At 40.4% G+C, this 19,574-nt stretch overlaps 1 protein-coding gene across 2 annotated transcripts in view; it reads right to left on the minus strand.

Annotated features, from left to right (window-relative positions):
- Positions 1–19,574, minus strand: part of ABCC2 (ATP binding cassette subfamily C member 2) — an 89,692-nt gene that overhangs the window by 44,551 nt on the left and 25,567 nt on the right. The window contains exons 4-12 of one of the 2 annotated variants that reach the window (XM_037804357.1): positions 13,249–13,383; positions 12,929–13,036; positions 12,434–12,489; positions 11,000–11,234; positions 9,462–9,625; positions 8,522–8,699; positions 4,171–4,425; positions 3,019–3,084; positions 231–368 (exon numbers count right to left, since the gene is read on the minus strand). In XM_037804357.1, coding sequence (XP_037660285.1) covers positions 231–368; positions 3,019–3,084; positions 4,171–4,425; positions 8,522–8,699; positions 9,462–9,625; positions 11,000–11,234; positions 12,434–12,489; positions 12,929–13,036; positions 13,249–13,383 — 1,335 coding nt within the window. Of the gene's footprint in view, positions 1–230; positions 369–3,018; positions 3,085–4,170; positions 4,426–8,521; positions 8,700–9,461; positions 9,626–10,999; positions 11,235–12,433; positions 12,490–12,928; positions 13,037–13,248; positions 13,587–19,574 lie in introns of those variants that run through there. The other variant, XM_037804358.1, reaches the window with a different exon arrangement.

The raw sequence follows: 19,574 nt of genomic DNA on the forward strand, positions 1-19,574 counted from the left end.
AAACGTACTCCAGGCTGCCAGACGACTAATCAGTACACAAGGGTGAAACTTGAATTGGTGGGGCACCAGGTAGGACTAGCCGCATGGGCAGTCCAGGAGGGGGCTGAATCCCCGGGATTTTGAAGGCAAGCCTAGGGGGGCTGGGTAGTCCATCAAGAACAGACCTTCCTCTCCAAGAAGATGACCCAGGTCCAAAAGCAACACAGCCCACTGTCTCCTCTCCCACTCACCAGGACCGGAGTTAAGTATAAAAGGAATATGATCACAGACTGCAGCCGAGCAAAGTTCAGGAGGTTCTTAAGCTCCTTCTTCCGAAGGTCGTGGACTTGTCCTCTGAATGAAGGTTCCCAGGCAAAATATTTTAGGATCTAATGGTTAGAAAAGAGCACTGCTACACTATTGCCTTGAAAGACCACCAGGTGTGTCTCATCCACCCTGCCTTAGAATACGGTGGTAGTTTGAAGCTGTATGCACCCCAGAAAAGGTCATGTTCTTTTAATCCAGTCCTGTGGATGCAGACCTATTGTAGGAGGGACCTTTTGATTAGGCTATTTCAGTTGAGATGTGACCCACCTTGATTCTCTTACTCAAGTACTTTATAAGAGGATAAAAGATAGAAAGAGAGACAGAATTTAAAAGAGATGATTTTAGGAGAAGCTCACAGAAAAAGCCTCAGAGAAGCTGAGAGGAAGCCATGAAGCCAGAAGCTGGAAGCAACGAAACATGGGAGAGAAGGACCAGCAGACATCTTCTTGTGCCTTGCTATCTGACAGAGGAGCCCAAGCTTGCCAGTAACTGGTCTTCAGAGAAGGTATTACCCTGTTGATGCCTTAATTTGGACATTTTCATGGCATTAGAATTGTAAACTTGTAAGCTAATAAATTGCCATTGTTAAAAAACCAGTTCCAGCCTTTAATTTTGCCACATTAGCAGAAAAACATATTTATCAGAGCTCTGTGTGGAGAAATATCAGGGAGTTAGAGGAGCCTCTGTTTCAATCATTTTCAAGAAGTTTAGGGTAATGTTATAATCCACGAATTCAAAACAATATTAAAAAAAACTTAATGAAATGCATTATTTTCTAAACTGACAAATAGAAGAAGGAATTTATACTGCCTATCCTGCATAAATTTTATTTTGGGTAACCAACCAGTTAATGAAAGACATTTCTTCTTTATAGAATTCCAGCTAATCCATGGCAAAGGCATGATAGAATTAGCATAACACCATTTTGCAATTCCCAATGAATTAATGGATCTAGGCAATGATTGTCACTGGTTGCTAAAACTTTTATGGCAGTAGGTTTTAATCTTGGCTGTATGTTAGAATCACCTAGGGAGCTTTTTAAAAATATTGATGCCTGGGCCTTACCCCCAGAGAGTCTAATTAAGTTGCTTTGCATAGGGCTCAAGCCTCAGTGGTTTCTTAAACTTCCCAGATGATTCTGGTGTGCTTCTAGGGCTACAAGCCACTGCTTTAGGTGAAAGAATGTCAGGAAACTCCATAATGGATGAATTAGACTGATGATGCCTGGGGCCACTGATCAATCTTACCATCATTGACTTTGGCAGTATACTGTACCACCTAAAAGTATCCTTGCCAAAATAATAATAATAATAATAAAAAGAAGAAGAAGAAGAAGAAAAACCCAGCCTAAATGTAATCAAGCCTCTAGGTCTAACTACCAATTTATAGGAAATATAGGAAACAAGATAAATAACTTGGATCCTCCAATAAGTAAAGGACAAATAAAAAAGAAGGAGAAGAGATGGGGGGCTGTTGTAGGTTAAAGCCATTAACAACTAAATGTCATTCATGGACACATTTTGGATACTTATTCAAACAAAAAAAGGTTGGGAAAATTTGAGATGTCAAAAAACAATTGTTAATTTTTTAGTTGTCTTAATGGTATTGTGGTTATGTTTAAAAAAGAAGTCCTTCTTTAGAGAGATATACAATGTACTTATGAATGAAATGACAGAATATCTGAATTTTGCTTTAAAATAGTCTAGCATGGTATGGGGTGGGGGTGAGGAAATAGATGAAACTAGGTAGGTCATGTTGATAATTGCTGAAGCTGGGTGATGAGTCCTTGAGGTTCATTTTATTAGTCACTCTATGTTTGTGTACATTTGAAAATTTCTACAATGAAATGTAAGGAAAAAAAAAACTCATTTAGGGTAAATAAATTGAAATTACGGTTCAAAAGAAGGCCTGACTTTTTGTTGTTGAGTAGAAGGAGAGTTCCTTGTATATTCTGAATATTCAACCCTTATCAGATACATGATTTCCAAATATCTTCTCCCATTCTGTAGGTTGTCTTTTCACTTTCTTGATAATGTCCTTTGATTCATAAATACCATTAAGCCTTAAAAAGGAATGAAGTTTCTGCATGATTTGTCTGTAAACTTATAACTGCTCTAATAAAAAAAAAAATGTTTTAAAAAGGACAGTGCCCACCCCCACAAAACAGGAATGAAATTCTGATTCATGCTACAATATACATGAACCTTGAAAACATTATGCTAAATGAAATAAGCCAGACAGAAAAGGAAAAATACAGTATGATTCTACTTATAAGAAATATCTAGAACAAGCAAATTCAGAGACAGAAAGTGGATTAGAGGTTACCAGGGACTGGGGGAGGGGGGAATGGGGAGTTATTGTTTAATGGGTACAGAGTTTCTGTTTGGGGTGATCAAAAAGTTTTAGAAACAGAAGGTGATGATGGTAGCATAACGTTATAAAAGTACGTAATGCTACTGAATTGCATGCTTAAAAATGGTTAACATAGGAAATTATATGTTTATAAATCATCAGAATTAAAAAAAAAAAAAGGGCCTGAGATGAGTAGTAGGATATAAAACAGGAAACTGGTGGGTGGATGAATAAGGTGTCATCTGATAACTCAACAGGACCAGAAGCGGGAATCCACAGCCTCTAACAATAGTTTGTGAAGTCCAAGTAATCCACTGCCTGTCATTGCACACAGAAAGCAGCCCATGCTCAGCTTCTCACCTTGATCCCACTGAGAATCTCGTTCATGATCTTTAAACGTTTGTCTTTATTCTTCATATTTTTTACCTGCAGGAAACAGCAAGACAAAAACAAAATACACGTCCATGTGAGAGGGTCCAGGTTTGCTGCAGATGCCAGGCCTCGGGGTTAGTTGTGGCTTCTCGAGGTTCCCAGTAATGGAGTTCATCTATTCCCACATTCCTCGTTGCCCACTCTGCCCCCCATGGTGGTCTTTCTGACCCTTGAACATGCCAAGTTCATTTCTGCCCTGCAGCCTTTACCTGACTGCACCCTCCACCCAGCTTGTTCTTGCTCCAGCCTTCCCAAAGCTTACTCCTTTACCATCAGGGTTGTGTTGTTCAGATCTCAGCTTAAACATCCCATCCTCATGAGGCCTTCCCTGACTGCCAACTCCTCCAATCTAAAATAACCACCTACTTACTTGCTATCACAGAACCCTATTTAATTATCTGCGTAGTGCTTATTATAACCTGACGTTTTCCTTATTTAACTGTTTTTGCTTATTTTATTGCCTCCACCCACAATTAGAATGTAAATTCCATGACAGCAGAAACGCTGTTTATCTAATTTGCTGCTGTATTCCCAGAATAAGATGTGAAATATTTTAAAAATAAATATCTGTAACTAAATGAATGTAAAATGGTTGAATGAATGGATCACATGCTTAGACCATCAAGTCCATCCACCCAATCTTGAATTTCTGGCACAGCCAAGGACTATCCTCATGGAGCCTTCCAGCTGGTGGTAGCAGGGGTGATTTAAGCCAGGATTTAGGCTTAAAATTTAGATCACTCGTGACTGCTTTGCATGGTTCGTTCATATTACTATAATGGACACACTGTTCTGAGGACAGCCCAGCAGAGCAGGGTGGAAGAGTTATAGGCAGAATCTCTGGGATTTCCCTCTGAAATCAGGCTCTTCCTTCTCACATGAATGTGGATAGAATATGTAATCCCTAAGAGTGGTGAGAATATTAAAAGGAAAGATAAACAAAACCAAGATCATTTGAGATGATGGGAAGCCTTCAACCAACTTTGTCTTGCCCAAACTCCCACCAAGAATTAGAGCAGAGTAAGCAAGAGTTCGGATGTTGAAGAAGGTGTATATGCCCAGCAGACTCTGTTTCCTTACCTGGATACCTCTATTCTTGGTAGCTAGTATCCCATTAACTGGGATTAGGAGCACCATCACTCCAACTCCTGCAAAGACTGAGGGTCCCAACTCTAACCATAGGAAGTAGATGGATAAGACAATCTGTAGAACAGTTGACCACAGCAAGTGGATGTAGTTGGTCACATCCATGAGCTTCTGGGCATCCACAGACATCAAGTTCACTGTTTCTCCAATGGTGTACTGCTTCCTGGCTGAGTTGGATAGGGTCATTGCCTAAAGATAAAGATTGGGATTGGGCCCTGTGTTAGTTTGAAGCTGTTATGTACCCCAGAAAAGGCCATGTTCTTTTAATCCATTCCTGTGGGTGCAGACCTGTTGTAGGTAGGAATATCTGGTTAGGTTATTTCAATTGAGATGTGACCCACCCCATTCAAGGTGGGTCTTAATCCCCTTACTGTAGTGCTTTATAAGAGGATAAAGGACACAGAAAAAAAGCCCAATGAGCTTAGAGAAATGCCCCTTAGAAGCTAAGAGAGGACTACAGAAGCTCAGAAAGGAAGCCATTGGAACTAGAAGCTGAAAGTAATGAAACCCACGAGCGAAGGACCAGCAGACAATGGCCATGTGCTTTCCCATGACGTATACCATATGCCGGAAGCCTGCCTTCAGAGTCCAGGTATCGTCCTGTTGATGCCTTGAGTTAGATATTTCACGGCCTAAGAACTGTCAATTGTAAATTAATAAATCCCCATTATAAAAGCCAAACCATTTCTGGTATATTGCACTCTGGCACCTTTAGCAAACTGAAACAGGTCCCACTGACAAAGCCATGGACACTGTGGGGAGAAAGGGGGCTCAGGAAGTGAGAATACAATGGGCTTCAGATGGATTCAACTTCTCCTAGAGACTGCATTTTCTTACCTCCAAATCTTGCTCACAATATTCTCTCATTCTTGATCATTCATTTCCTGCTATTCTCACTCCTACCGCTACCCCACCCCACCCCACTTCTTTGCCTAGGAAACTTCTATTTATATTTTGGGTGCCAGCTTAAATGGCACTTCTTCTGAGAAGCCTTTCCTACTCCCAAGTTCAGGTTAGGTACCCCTCCTGTGTATTGCCATAACATCTTGGACTCATCTTTGTCATTATATTTATCACACCAAACTGTAATTGTTTTGTTTTTCTAATTCTCCACCAGATATAAACTCTGTAAGGACAGGAACTACAATTGTCCATTTCATTGCTGTATCATGTGGCATACAGTAGGGAACCAAATATTTATGGAAAGAAAAAAGGAAGGAAGAATGGGAGGGAGGGAGGGACAAAGAGAGGGAAGGAAGGAAACCAGCAGGTATTGAGTCTGGCCTTGGAAGCTTTTGATGTAGCAATGTTGTTCGGAGCCATACTTTTGTGAGTAGGTTGTCACCATTCCCGACAAGGGCAGAGATCTTGGAATGGGGCAGGAAAGCTTCAAGTTCACTCATTTGAAATAAAATGACCTGTCTACTCTCAGGAATTTGGGACAATATCCAGATGCCTGAATCTTGTTGTATGGACCTCCTGTTTTCATGTAAAGAGAACAGAAGACTGATACCCACAGGTCTGTCACCTAACACAATGCCCTGCGCAAGTAGACCCAGCCACAGGACTTGGCAGGCACTGAAACCAGCTTGCACTATGCTCACCACACGTCACCACCACTTATTGTGGGCTGCATCTTCCTGGAGAGAGGGAAGCCTTCTAATTCCCACAAAGACAGTGTATGGGCTAGGAATGGCCCTCAATACCTCCACTCACCCATCTCCTTTCCTTTCTTAGAAGCTCTACTGTCATCTTAATCCCCCAATGCATTCTTTGGAACATACCAGAATTCTTGGATGGAAATTTACTAAAATGGTAGGTAACCATGGTTCTAAAAGAATCAGCCCACTGCTATGCCTCCACTTTGCTATGGAAAAGAAAAAAAAAAGTACATGACATGTAACTTTGCTTCAGGGCAATCATTATACTTTTCTCAATAAATCTCAATACAATAGAAAGATCATTGACTTAGTACTCAGTAATCCTGGTCTGGGGGCAAGATCTGGCTATGTGATTGTAAGCATTGACATAATCTAAGTTTTACTTATCTGTAAAATAGGCATAATGCACTTACAGAGCTGTGAAATAGATAATAGATATGAAAAATGCTTCAAAAACAACAATAAAGCATTATCTAATTATATGGAATTAGTCACTTTCTTTCACTCTATTTTAATAGTAATATTTATTTAATAAAAGTCTCATTAAGGGCTGGTTCTATTTTACACATCTCTTTATTGATTGTAACAGTTTTGAACCCTGGAACATATTCATAATCAAAATAATGGGAATGAGTAGTAGTGATTGTAAAAGTGTTCATTAATCGAACGACTGAGAAAGCCTGGTCACTGACCTCTTAAGCAAACCGGCAGAAAGCCAGTATCTCCAGAAGCAATAAGGAGATTAAAAACTCAATTTGGGCGAAGAAAAATTCTAGTGTGAAGGTATCTGAGGGTTCAAAGGACTTGACCAGGCTTCTGATCTAAAAATACTTGGATTACCTGCCTGGGTCAATACTTAACTCAGGAAAGACAAAGATACACCGGGGTCTTCAAGAAAGGAAAGCAAAGGAAAAAACTGTAAACTATAATAGAGAAGTCACTTTGATGGAACTTTCCAGTGGTGGGAGGATAAAGAAGACAAGAAACTGTTTGATGCTCTGACTTATAAGTCCTTATGTATAATTTTTTCACGTAAGCTTGTAAGTCAATGATTGTAACTGTAAGCTATTTCATTTCTTAGGGGACAAAGGAGACTTCACCCTGACAATTAGAACATAAGGAAAATAAAGTTGCCCTAAGAAAGTTAAACTTTAAAAACAATTTGTCAGAGCAAAATAATCTTAACAAAATTGAAAAGCTACCAAGTCGGCAGAACTCAGTAGCCAGAGTAAACATATTTATGAATCTGAAAAAGGAGCCAAGCAGAGGAGGGGCTGATCAGCTGCTAAAGATTAGAAAAAGAAGTTATTAGGTGAAAGATGTTCTGGGGAAATGGAACCCTGGCAAGATTGTTTTAATTTTGAGATGGATGCACCAGGTCACCTTAGCTTGGTTTCATTAAGTATTAGGTTTAAATGTTGGTGCTTTTAAGAACTCAAACCTTGGACAGGTTTTTTTTTTTTACTAACTTTACACTCTTTCCCAAGGTATTCTCCCCATGTTGAGAAAGGTTGGAAGGAGGAACAGCATTTGAACCTTCAAGGTTGAAAGGAAGATCCTGGGCAGAACAGTTTGCCAGCTTTTCCTGGAGTGCATCTCACTCCCCATCTATGTATGGTTTTTTAATTTCCCCCAAAACATCTAAAGGAGGCTACATGGTTAATTGAAATCAAATGTCGAGGTCAGTCATCATTTACATCAAATATATGACAATCTTGGAATACAGACATACCTCATTTTATCGTGCTTCATTTTATTGCACTTTACAAATAGTTTTTACAAATTGAAGGTTTGTGGCAACCCTGCGTGGAGTAAGCCTATTGGCGCCATTTTTCCAACAGCATGTGCTCACTTCATGTCTCTGTGTCACATTTTAATTAAGGCATGTACATAGGGTTCTTTTTTTTTTTTAAATTTAATGCTATTGCTCACTTAATAGACTTACACTGTAGTGTAAACGTAGCTCTTACCTGTGTGACTTGTTTTATTGTGATATTCACTTTATCGCGGCAGTCTGAAACGAAACCTGAAGTATGCCTGTACAGTCGATCCCCTTCATTCTTGGATTATGTATTTGCAAATTCACCTACTTGCTAAAATTTATTTGTAACCCCAAAATGGATACTCATGGCACTTTTGTGGTCATTCTCAGACACGTACAGAGAGGTGAAAACTTTGATTTGCCCGATATGGATGGTTCCAGCTAAGGTTGAACAAAGTGATGCTCTGCCTTCTTGTTTCAGCTCTCATGCTGTAAACAAGTACCTGGGATATGGCTTATAGAGAAAATATGTGTGTTAGATAAGCTTCATTCAAGCATGAGTTTTAGTGCTGTTGGCCCTGAGTTCAATTTTAATGAATCAACAATTATATATTAAATAAGTGGCCTTTAAACAATAATACACATAAAACAAGGGTTATATATTAATCGGTTGACAAAAATGTGACCAGAGGCTCACAGAACCTAACCAATTGTCCCTGAATTCAATGGTTCAGTATTTGCTAATTCAGTGTTTGCAGCAACTTTATAGATGGTAACTACCATGAATAATGAGAATTGATTGTAATTTCCTCATACTTAATAAGGGGATTTTCTTTGGAGATACGTGATATATTTTGCTTACCTTCCTGTATACAGAAGCCATGATAATTGTCCGTACGCTCACGCCTAGCATAAAGCACAACTGAAAATACCACTGAAGGCAGGCAGATTGGATGACAGCCACAACAAAGAAGAAAACTGAATAGAGATATCCAGGCCATGCATATGCCTCAGGGTCACTTGCAAAGGAGATGAGTAACCTGTCAGAGAAAAATCAAGTAAGTGATGCCCATCAGGCCTCTAACGACTCACCTTCTTCATGAGCAGCCGCCTACCCACATGTACCTGAAGGTAATAGAGGTGACTAGAATTGCCAAACACCTTTAGAAAACCTAAGCTCCACAGGCTGCTTTTACTTGGAGATGAACAGCAAGTGCTTAGGGTGGCTGATCAATGGCTAGGAGAATGGAAAACGAAAAAAATTGTTCCACTTAACTACTGCTGCAATGCTTTGCCTCTGCCTCTACCCATTCCTCATATAAGATGATGTTCTGTGGGACAAGTTAATTTGTTTCTGAATGCAAGCCTGAAAAAGAATTGGGATGTGGATCTAGCATGAGTTAGAAGACTTCCCCAGTAGATTGCAAAGTCTTGTCATGATTAACCTGAACCTCCCATGGAAGGCAGTGAGTGTGGAAAGATGAGGTTACAGAAACAAGGTACAAGGTCTTGGGCATGGCTCAGCATCCCATAGTTCCATTAACAGTAAAGAGTCCCTAACAAATATCTGGCTTCCTATGAGGGGAGGGGAGTGGAAATGAGGGAGGCTAAAGTATTCAACATCTTAGATCTTAAAAACTGCCTCACACTTTTCATGAACATAATGCTGTAAGGTGGAGGTAAGTCATGAGCATTTTTTAAAGTGGGAATTTAATAATCAGCTCCTGCTTGCATACCCAGGGGGCAAAAAGGAGGGTGGCAGAGGAAGCCGTGAAAGAATAACCCAAGACCCAAGGACTCACTTCAGCAGCTGAGGATTCACAAATGACAGGAGGTCATACACTAGCTTCAACAGGAATGATTTTAGAAGAACACCGAAGAAAGTTTTGAAAAGGGTCTTGACTAACCAGGACTTTGGAAAATCTTTTGTGGTCCCAGACTCCTTTTTTTTCTTTTTAGCTTCTTCCTAAGTATAAAACCGAACAACAACAATAATGTCCATGGAATTATGTAGTGTAAGACTTTGCTCCTGCATTAAATGGTTACAGAATGTAAAGCCTCTGAGCGCTTTTGTCTTCTTTGTACAGTTTCTGATTTTCTCTTCACTGTTTGTTGCCAGGCCATTCTTCTAGCTGCCATTGCTGTTTCCCTCTCCCTCTCCTAATGGTTACTTATGATCTTCTTGAATTAGAAAACCAGGCAAGTCAACTGATGAGGCTACCGAGTTGAAACAAAGAACAGACTCTGAGTGGGCACCTGAGGGGCAGACCTGAGAGCGAAGGGAACAGGCATGGTAACATATATTTTGGATGTACAGAAGCCTTGTTTGTTCTTTTCTTGCTGTGGTTGTTGTGGGACATTACCCCTTATGCACCATTGACCCTATGTTTTGGCCTCTTCATTATATTCTCCGGAGTCCCATCATGCCCCCAAATTCCAGCTTTTCAGCCTCAGTTTCCACATTTTTTCTATCAGTGATATCCTTTCCTAATTTCTCTCACTGAGGTGCTCTCTGATCAGTCTGTCTTCACTGGACAACTTCCTGTCTCCCAGCTCCCACTCTTAATCCCCAAAGATCTGTTCTCAAGCAGCAGCTCAAGTGGGCCTTTTAAAAGTATAAAGCATTACTCCTCTGCTTAAAACCTCCCACCAGCTTTCCATCAGACTTAAAGTAAAATCCAGACTTCTCACCATGGCCACAAGGTGAGTAGACACACTCTAGTCCTTATCCACCTCCCCCAGCTCATTTCACCCCCCATGCTCAGCCTCTCTCACGATACTCCTGGGCCTTCTTTCAGTTCCCCGAAGAAACCCCTCCCAGCCTCACACTCTTGCTCCCTCTGACTGGATACATTTCCCTCTGATCATCCTGCAGATCCACTCTTTTCATCATTTGTGTCTCTGCTCAAATACCACCTCTTCTAAGAAGCCTCCCCTGATCACCCCCTCTAAAGTAGCACTCCACCCCAACACATTTGCATGTTTTATTTTTTTAATAGCATTTATTACCCCCAAAGAGTAACTTAGGTCTTGGTTTATTAGCTGCTAATGCTAAATCCCACCAAAGCACAAATCCTAGTAATGCTAAGGTATTATTTTATTATTATTATTTTTTAAAACATTTTATTATGGGAAATTTCAAATATACCCAAAGGAGAGAGAATAGTGCAATGTATCGCATTACTCTAAGGTAGTATTAATATTGCAAATACTAATAATAATACAAAATGTTCTGAAAAATATAAGGTGCTATAAAATTGTTAGGACATAATCACAATCTTGATGCGTTTTTATCTGAAACATATAAACACATTTACACAGATACTCGTGGGGAAGTTACCAGGACAAGGACATCTTGGCTTTGACTCTGGTTCTTGTTCAAACCACGCAGCCTGGCTTCAAAGTTCTGCCGGGAGTTCTTCTGTTGCCGTCTCTGGAATGCCCGCCTGGCCTTCTGCAGCTCTCCTGCCATATACGATTCAAACTTGCTGACTAGTGTCTTGGTTTTAAGCTCTTCATCCACATCCCAGATATCTTCGAGAGTCAGAGGTTTCTTGTAGCCTTTCAGAACAAAGCTGGAACAAGAATGACCCACAGGCTGGGACCCTACAGGCTGGGTCAGAGGCTCGTCTCATCGCCACCTCTACCAAAACCTGCCTTCCAGTTCAGGGATGGAGGAAGGAGAGCCATAGGATTGCCCCCTTGCCCCCCTACCCCTGTTGCCTGTCCCTTTGAATTTGAGAGAGGAGAAAAGGAAGTGGGTGGAGGTGCTGAAGGTGGTAGAAGGCAAGAGAAAAAAGGAGAAGAGGCAGGGTGCTACCGAATTAAGAGCCAAAAGATCACCTCCCCCTCCTCCCCTTCCTTCCTTCTCAAATTCTGGCTGCCTCTCTGCTGCTCTGACATTGCCTTGTAGGGCCTCCAACATGGCCTCAAGAAACTGAGCAGACCTGGTGGCCACTTCTACACTGTGTCTCTAGATCAGGGCTTCTTAACCTGAGGTTTGAGAACAAGGTCGGAAAATAAGTTACATCTTTATTTTCACTAACTTCTAACTGAAATTCAGACTTTTCTTCTAATATGGGTGTAGGCAACCAATTCCAGTTGGAAAAGAAGTACTGCGCCTTTGTCACCAGGACAAATCACAAATGTTTTCATGGTTCACTTATGCTCATCACTATTGTGAAATGATGGTCATTGTTAATCCCATCACTAAGTCCTGTTATTTGATGCATTAATAAAGAAGCACGTCTATTACTATCTCATAAACTTTTAAAAATATTTTGACAACAATGTTAATATACTTGTTATCAACTTACAGTCCTATGTCTCTTATTTATGCATGTAAAATATTATTCTGAGAAGGGATCTGTAGGCTGCAGCAGCCTGCATAAGGGGTCCATGGTTCAACAAAGGTCAAGGACTCCTATTCCAGATCCTCTGGTAGCCTGGACCAGCTAGTTCATCCCTTACCCTCCAAATCTGTGCCACACTGCCTGCCCCCAAACTTCTACTTTCCCATCCTACTGCCTTCTTCCTTTTCTCTCGTGAAACCCCCAGACTACCAAAAGCAAATCCTTCTTCATCCTCTCCTCAGCATCCAAATCTTCCCAATGATAGGACTGAACTAAATGACCTCTATGTTCTAACATTGTCAGATTCTAAGTAGAGCAGAAATAAAGGCCACAGGTGACATTTTTAAAAATTAAGATTTCCATCACTTTCAGAAGAGTGAGGGGTAGGCATATAGACAACCCATACTCCAGGCATTTCCTACCTGTCATACCAACTAAATGTAATGCTACTCAGAAATGAAGCCATGGTTGATGGATTCTGCAAGACACACAAAAAATTAGAAAGTAAATCAATTAGAAGTGGGAACTCTATAGTACTCTAAAATCAGAAATGGAGTTTGCTAGATAATGAGGTTGTGCTAGAAACTAGATATGCTGTTGAAGCCAGTTGGTCAACATATGTTTATTTGGGGACCCTAAGGTCACTAGTGGAGTGGTAATCAGATTCGCTGGCACAGATATATTAATTGCCTATTTTGAAGGTTGGTAGGTGAACATAAAAGTCAACATTTCAATACTTTAGTCACCTTCTGTTTCCTTATGTTATAAAATGGTCTGCACTACCTTATTACAGGCTTGTGGGTCCTCCATGAGACCTAGACATCTCAAAGTTACATTTGTTATTATCCAATGAAATAATATATTAGTGTTACTATCCATTGAAATAATATATTAGGAGGGAATATTTAGAGTCTCACGTTTGATGAGGCATTTTTTTCTGAAAATGCTGAAAGGATAAGGATCAGGATCTGGAATGCATAAGAGATGAAGAACAGACAGGAGTAGGCCAAATTAGAATTGTTGCCCTATGGAAGAAATAAAAAGAGAGAGAGAGAGAGAAAATGAGCCTTTTATTCAAATTAATATATATATATATATCCATGCTTATGATTAAAGCCTATCATCAAATTCCCTAAATACTAGTCCATCCTGGAGCTCAACTTACTTCATGCCATTTCCTCAGACTTAGAAGTTGCCCAGCAGTACCTCCTCATGTCACCCTCTCCTTTCTCCTTACCTGTAACAGTGTCCGGATCAGAGTCTGAAACTGGAAAGTGCCACAGACTATTGAAAGAATCCAGAATAGGGACAGGTACCAAGAGTTCTTCTGCACACACCATTGCCTGCTGTATTGGATCAGCAAAACCAGGAGCTAGGAAGAAGTTCACACCAAGTTTTGAAGAATATTGTCACTAACCAAAGATAGGAGGCAAGAAGGATGTTAGATGGCATGGGAAGAAAGGGGGGGTTGCTGAAGGAGGAGATCATTTCAACTAATCTGTTCAGTCAGACAGCACACAAATGCTAAATTGTAGATTCCTTTCTGATACCATCCATCTTTTCCTTTCAGGGCCGCAGTGCTCCCAGGGAGCACCCCCCCCCCCGCCCCCGTCTCTACTCACCATACAAAGGTGGGGAGTTAGCTAAGAAAGCCAAGAAAAGATCACTGTTGCATTTTAATGCAGTCACTTTGGGAACCAGAAAAGCTTTTTCAAGATCTAAGGAAATGAATTTCAGGAGCTACAGTAGACAGGTGGGGGAAGCAGATTCTGATGGCTAAATGCAAGGTTTTCCAATAATATTAGACTAAGCAATTACAAATGAAAACCTTGCCTTGTATCATCTCACTTAGATACAGCTAATTAAATGATGCTAGATTTCTAGATTCAGTGGTGCCTAGTAATTTGTTTCTTTGAAAGAAGTTGTAATTTGTAGCATTTGCCAATTTCCATGATGTAAATATGTAAATACTTCCACTGTGGTAGATTCCAAGCTCCAATGTGATGTCACTGAATGCAGGGTTGGGAAGAGATGCACACAATCAGCCCTGTGTGTGCTAGTTCTGCCACTGCCTTGTTTGTCCTATAACACGGTAGCAAACAAAATGATTATAGGAGCCAGTCAGGTAATGTTACTGAGTGAAACAGGCCAGGTGGAGACTCTGCTGAGCACATGATTGGTCCAAAGAGGGCAGCTGATCAATGCTCCATGGGATGGCAGGCCCACTGTTGTCAGACGTTCTGATTTTTCAAGAAAATTTGGAAATCCAGATTTTATGTGGCATCTTCCTCTTTAAAATGATGGCAATTAATTCAATTTTTGTTAACACTGTGCAGGCCCCAGAAAATCATGCCTAACTTAGAGATACAAGTTTCTGATATCAGGTTTATACAAACAACTCTAGACTCAGTGATCCATTGATTAGGGTCACCAGCCAATCAATTAGAAAATAATATTCACAGCATTTAAAAAATTGTTTTACATCGAGAATCTTAGATCTCATCTATGATCATTACATGGCAAGATATGAGGACATAAAATACACCTCTTAGTCATTAGAGCTAATACTTACCCAAGGGAAAAGTTTCTATAAATTAGTGTTTAAAAGAAGATGATGAGAGGTGGGGCAAGATGGCGGACTGGTGAGCTGTATGTTTTAGTTACTCCTCCAGGAAAGTAGGTAGAAAGCCAGGAACTGCGTGGACTGGACACCACAGAGCAATCTGACTTTGGGCATACTTCATACAACACTCATGAAAACGTGGAACTGCTGAGATCAGCGAAATCTGTAAGTTTTTGCGGCCAGGGAACCTGCGCCCCTCCCTGCCAGGCTCAGTCCCGTGGGAGGAGGGGCTGTCAGCTCCGGGAAGGAGAAGGGAGAACTGCAGTGGCAGCCCTTATCGGAATCTCATTCTACTGATCCAAACTCCAACCATAGATAGACTGAGACCAGACACCAGAGAATCTGAGAGCAGCCAGCCAAGAAGAGAGGAGACAGGCATAGAAAAAAAAAAACAACACTAAAAACTCCAAAATAAAAGCAGAGGATTTTTGGAGTTCTGGTGAACACAGAAAGGGGAAGAGCAGAGCTCAGGCCCTGAGGCGCATATGCAAATCTCGAAGAAAAGCTGATCTCTCTGCCCTGTGGACCTTTCCTTAATCGCCCTGGTTGCTTTGTCTCTTAGCATTTCAATAACCCATTAGATCTCTGAGGAGGGCCCTTTTTTTTTTTTTAATCCTTTTTTCTTTTTCTAAAACAATTACTCTAAGAAGCCCAATACAGAAAGCTTCAAAGACTTGCAATTTGGGCAGGTCAAGTCAAGAGCAGAACTAGGAGAGCTCTGAGACAAAACGCAATAATCCAGTGGCTGAGAAAATTCACTAAACACCACAACTTCCCAAGAAAAGGGGGGTGTCCGCTCACAGCCATCATCCTGGTGGATAGGAAACACTCCTGCCCATCGCCAGCCCCATAGCCCAGAGCTGCCCCAGACAACCCAGTGTGACGGAAGTGCTTCAAATAACAGGCACACACCACAAAACTGGGCGTGGACATTAGCCTTCCCTGCAACCTCAGCTGATTGTCCCAGAGTTGGGAAGGTAGAGCAGTGTGAATTAACAAAGCCCCATTCAGCCATCATTTCAGCAGACTGGGAGCATCCCTACACAGCCCAGCAGCCCAGAACTGCCCTGGGGGGACGGCACTCACCTGTGACATAGCACAGTCATCCCTCAACAGAGGACCCGGGGTGCACGGCCTGGAAGAGGGGCCCACTTGCAAGTCTCAGGAGCCATACGCCAATACCAAGGACTTGTGGGTCAGTGGCAGAGACAAACTGTGGCAGGACTGAACTGAAGGATTAGACTATTGCAGCAGCTTTAAAACTCTAGGATCACCAGGGAGATTTGATTGTTAGAGCCAACCCCCCCTCCCTGACTGCCCAGAAACACGCCCCATACACAGGGCAGGCAACACCAACTACACACGCAAGCTTGGTACACCAATTGGACCCCACAAGACTCACTCCCCCACTCACCAAAAAGGCTAAGCAGGGGAGAACTGGCTTGTGGAGAACAGGTGGCTCGTGGACGCCACCTGCTGGTTAGTTAGAGAAAGTGTACTCCACGAAGCTGTAGATCTGATAAATTAGAGATAAGGACTTCAATTGGTCTACAAATCCTAAAAGAACCCTATCAAGTTCAGCAAATGCCACGAGGCCAAAAACAACAGAAAATTATAAAGCATATGAAAAAACCAGACGATATGGATAACCCAAGCCCAAGCACCGAAATCAAAAGACCAGAAGAGACACAGCACCTAGAGCAGCTACTCAAAGAACTAAAGATGAACAATGAGACCACAGTACGGGAGACAAAGGAAATCAAGAAGACCCTAGAAGAGCATAAAGAAGACATTGCAAGACTAAATAAAAAAAATGGATGATCTTATGGAAATTAAAGAAACTGTTGACCAAATTAAAAAGATTCTGGACACTCATAGTACAAGACTAGAGGAAGCTGAACAACGAATCAGTGACCTCGAAGATGACAGAATGGAAAATGAAAGCATAAAAGAAAGAATGGGGAAAAAAATTGAAAAAATCGAAATGGACCTCAGGGATATGATAGATAATATGAAACATCCAAATATAAGACTCATTGGTGTCCCAGAAGGGGAAGAAAAGGGTAAAGGTCTAGGAAGAGTATTCAAAGAAATTGTTGGGGAAAACTTCCCAAATCTTCTAAACAACATAAATACACAAATCATAAATGCTCAGCGAACCCCAAATAGAATAAATCCAAATAAACCCACTCTGAGACATATACTGATCACACTGTCAAACACAGAAGAGAAGGAGCAAGTTCTGAAAGCAGCAAGAGAAAAGCAATTCACCACATACAAAGGAAACAGCATAAGACTAAGTAGTGACTACTCAGCAGCCACCATGGAGGCAAAAAGGCAGTGGCACGATATATTTAAAATTCTGAGTGAGAAAAATTTCCAGCCAAGAATACTTTATCCAGCAAAGCTCTCCTTCAAATTTGAGGGAGAGCTTAAATTTTTCACAGACAAACAAATGCTGAGAGAATTTGCTAACAAGAGACCTGCCCTACTGGAGATACTAAAGGGAGCCCTACAGACAGAGAAACAAAGACAGGACAGAGAGACTTGGAGAAAGGTTCAGTACTAAAGAGATTTGGTATGGGTACAATAAAGGATATTAATAGACAGAGGGGAAAAATATGACAAACATAAACCAAAGGATAAGATGGCTGATTCAAGAAATGCCTTCACGGTTATAACGTTGAATGTAAATGGATTAAACTCCCCAATTAAAAGATATAGATTCGCAGAATGGATCAAAAAAAATGAACCATCAATATGTTGCATACAAGAGACTCATCTTAGACACAGGGACACAAAGAAACTGAAAGTGAAAGGATGGAAAAAATATTTCATGCAAGCTACAGCCAAAAGAAAGCAGGTGTAGCAATATTAATCTCAGATAAAATAGACTTCAAATGCAGGGATGTTTTGAGAGACAAAGAAGGCCACTACATACTAATAAAAGGGGCAATTCAGCAAGAAGAAATAACAATCGTAAGTGTCTATGCACCCAATCAAGGTGCCACAAAATACATGAGAGAAACACTGGCAAAACTAAAGGAAGCAATTGATGTTTCCACAATAATTGTGGGAGACTTCAATACATCACTCTCTCCTATAGATAGATCAACCAGACAAAAGACCAATAAGGAAATTGAAAACCTAAACAATCTGATAAATGAATTAGATTTAACAGACATATACAGGACATTACATCCCAAATCACCAGGATACACATACTTTTCTAGTGCTCATGGAACTTTCTCCAGAATAGATCATATGCTGGGACATAATACAAGCCTCAAAAAATTTAAAAAGATTGAAGTTATTCAAAGCACATTCTCTGACCACAATGGAATACAATTAGAAGTCAATAACCATCAGAGACTTAGAAAATTCACAAATACCTGGAGGTTAAACAACACACTCCTAAACAATCAGTGGGTTAAAGAAGAAATAGCAAGAGAAATTGCTAAATATATAGAGACGAATGAAAATGAGAACACAACATACCAAAACCTATGAGATACAGCAAAAGCAGTGCTAAGGGGGAAATTTATAGCACTAAACGCATATATTAAAAAGGAAGAAAGAGCCAAAATCAAAGAACTAATGGATCAAATGAAGAAGCTAGAAAATGAACAGCAAACCAATCCTAAACCAAGTACAAGAAAAGAAATAACAAGGATTAAAGCAGAAATAAATGACATAGAGAACAAAAAAACAATAGAGAGGATAAATATCACCAAAAGTTGGTTCTTTGAGAAGATCAACAAGATTGACAAGCCCCTAGCTAGACTGACAAAATCAAAAAGAGAGAAGACCCATATAAACAAAATAATGAATGAAAAAGGTGACATAACTGCAGATCCTGAAGAAATCAAAAAAAGTATAAGAGGATATTATGAACAACTGTATGGCAACAAACTGGATAATGTAGAAGAAATGGACAATTTCCTGGAAACATATGAACAACCTAGACTCACTATAGAAGAAATAGAAGACCTCAACCAACCCATCACAAGCAAAGAGATCCAATCAGTCATCAAAAATCTTCCCACAAATAAATGCCCGGGGCCAGATGGCTTCACAGGGGAATTCTACCAAACTTTCCAGAAAGAACTGACACCAATCTTACTCAAACTTTCAAAACATTGAAGAAAATGGAACACTACCTAACTCATTTTATGAAGCTAACATCAATCTAATACCAAAACCAGGCAAAGATGCTACAAAAAAGGAAAACTACCGGCCAATCTCCCTAATGAATATAGATGCAAAAATCCTCAACAAAATACTTGCAAATCGAATCCAAAGACACATTAAAAAAATCATACACCATGACCAAGTGGGGTTCATTCCAGGCATGCAAGGATGGTTCAACATAAGAAAATCAATCAATGTATTACAACACCTTAACAAGTCAAAAGGGAAAAATCAATTGATCATCTCAATAGATGCTGAAAAAGCATTTGACAAAATCCAACATCCGTTTTTGATAAAAACACTTCAAAAGGTAGGAATTGAAGGAAACTTCCTCAACATGATAAAGAGCATATATGAAAAACCCACAGCCAGCATAGTACTCAATGGTGAGAGACTGAAAGCCTTCCCTCTAAGATCAGGAACAAGACAAGGATGCCCGCTGTCACCACTGTTATCAACATTGTGCTGGAAGTGCTAGCCAGGGCAATCTGGCAAGACAAAGAAATAAAAGGCATCCAAATTGGAAAAGAAGTAAAACTGTCATTGTTTGCAGATGATATGATCTTATATCTAGAAAACCCTGAGAAATCGACCATACAGCTACTAGAGCTAATAAACAAATTTAGCAAAGTAGCGGGATACAAGATTAATGCACATAAGTCAGTAATGTTTCTATATGCTAGAAATGAACAAACTGAAGAGACACTCAAGAAAAAGATACCATTTTCAATAGCAACTAAAAAAATCAA

Source organism: Choloepus didactylus, chromosome 15 (genome assembly GCF_015220235.1).
Source record: "Choloepus didactylus isolate mChoDid1 chromosome 15, mChoDid1.pri, whole genome shotgun sequence".
Lineage (NCBI taxonomy): Eukaryota > Metazoa > Chordata > Mammalia > Pilosa > Megalonychidae > Choloepus > Choloepus didactylus.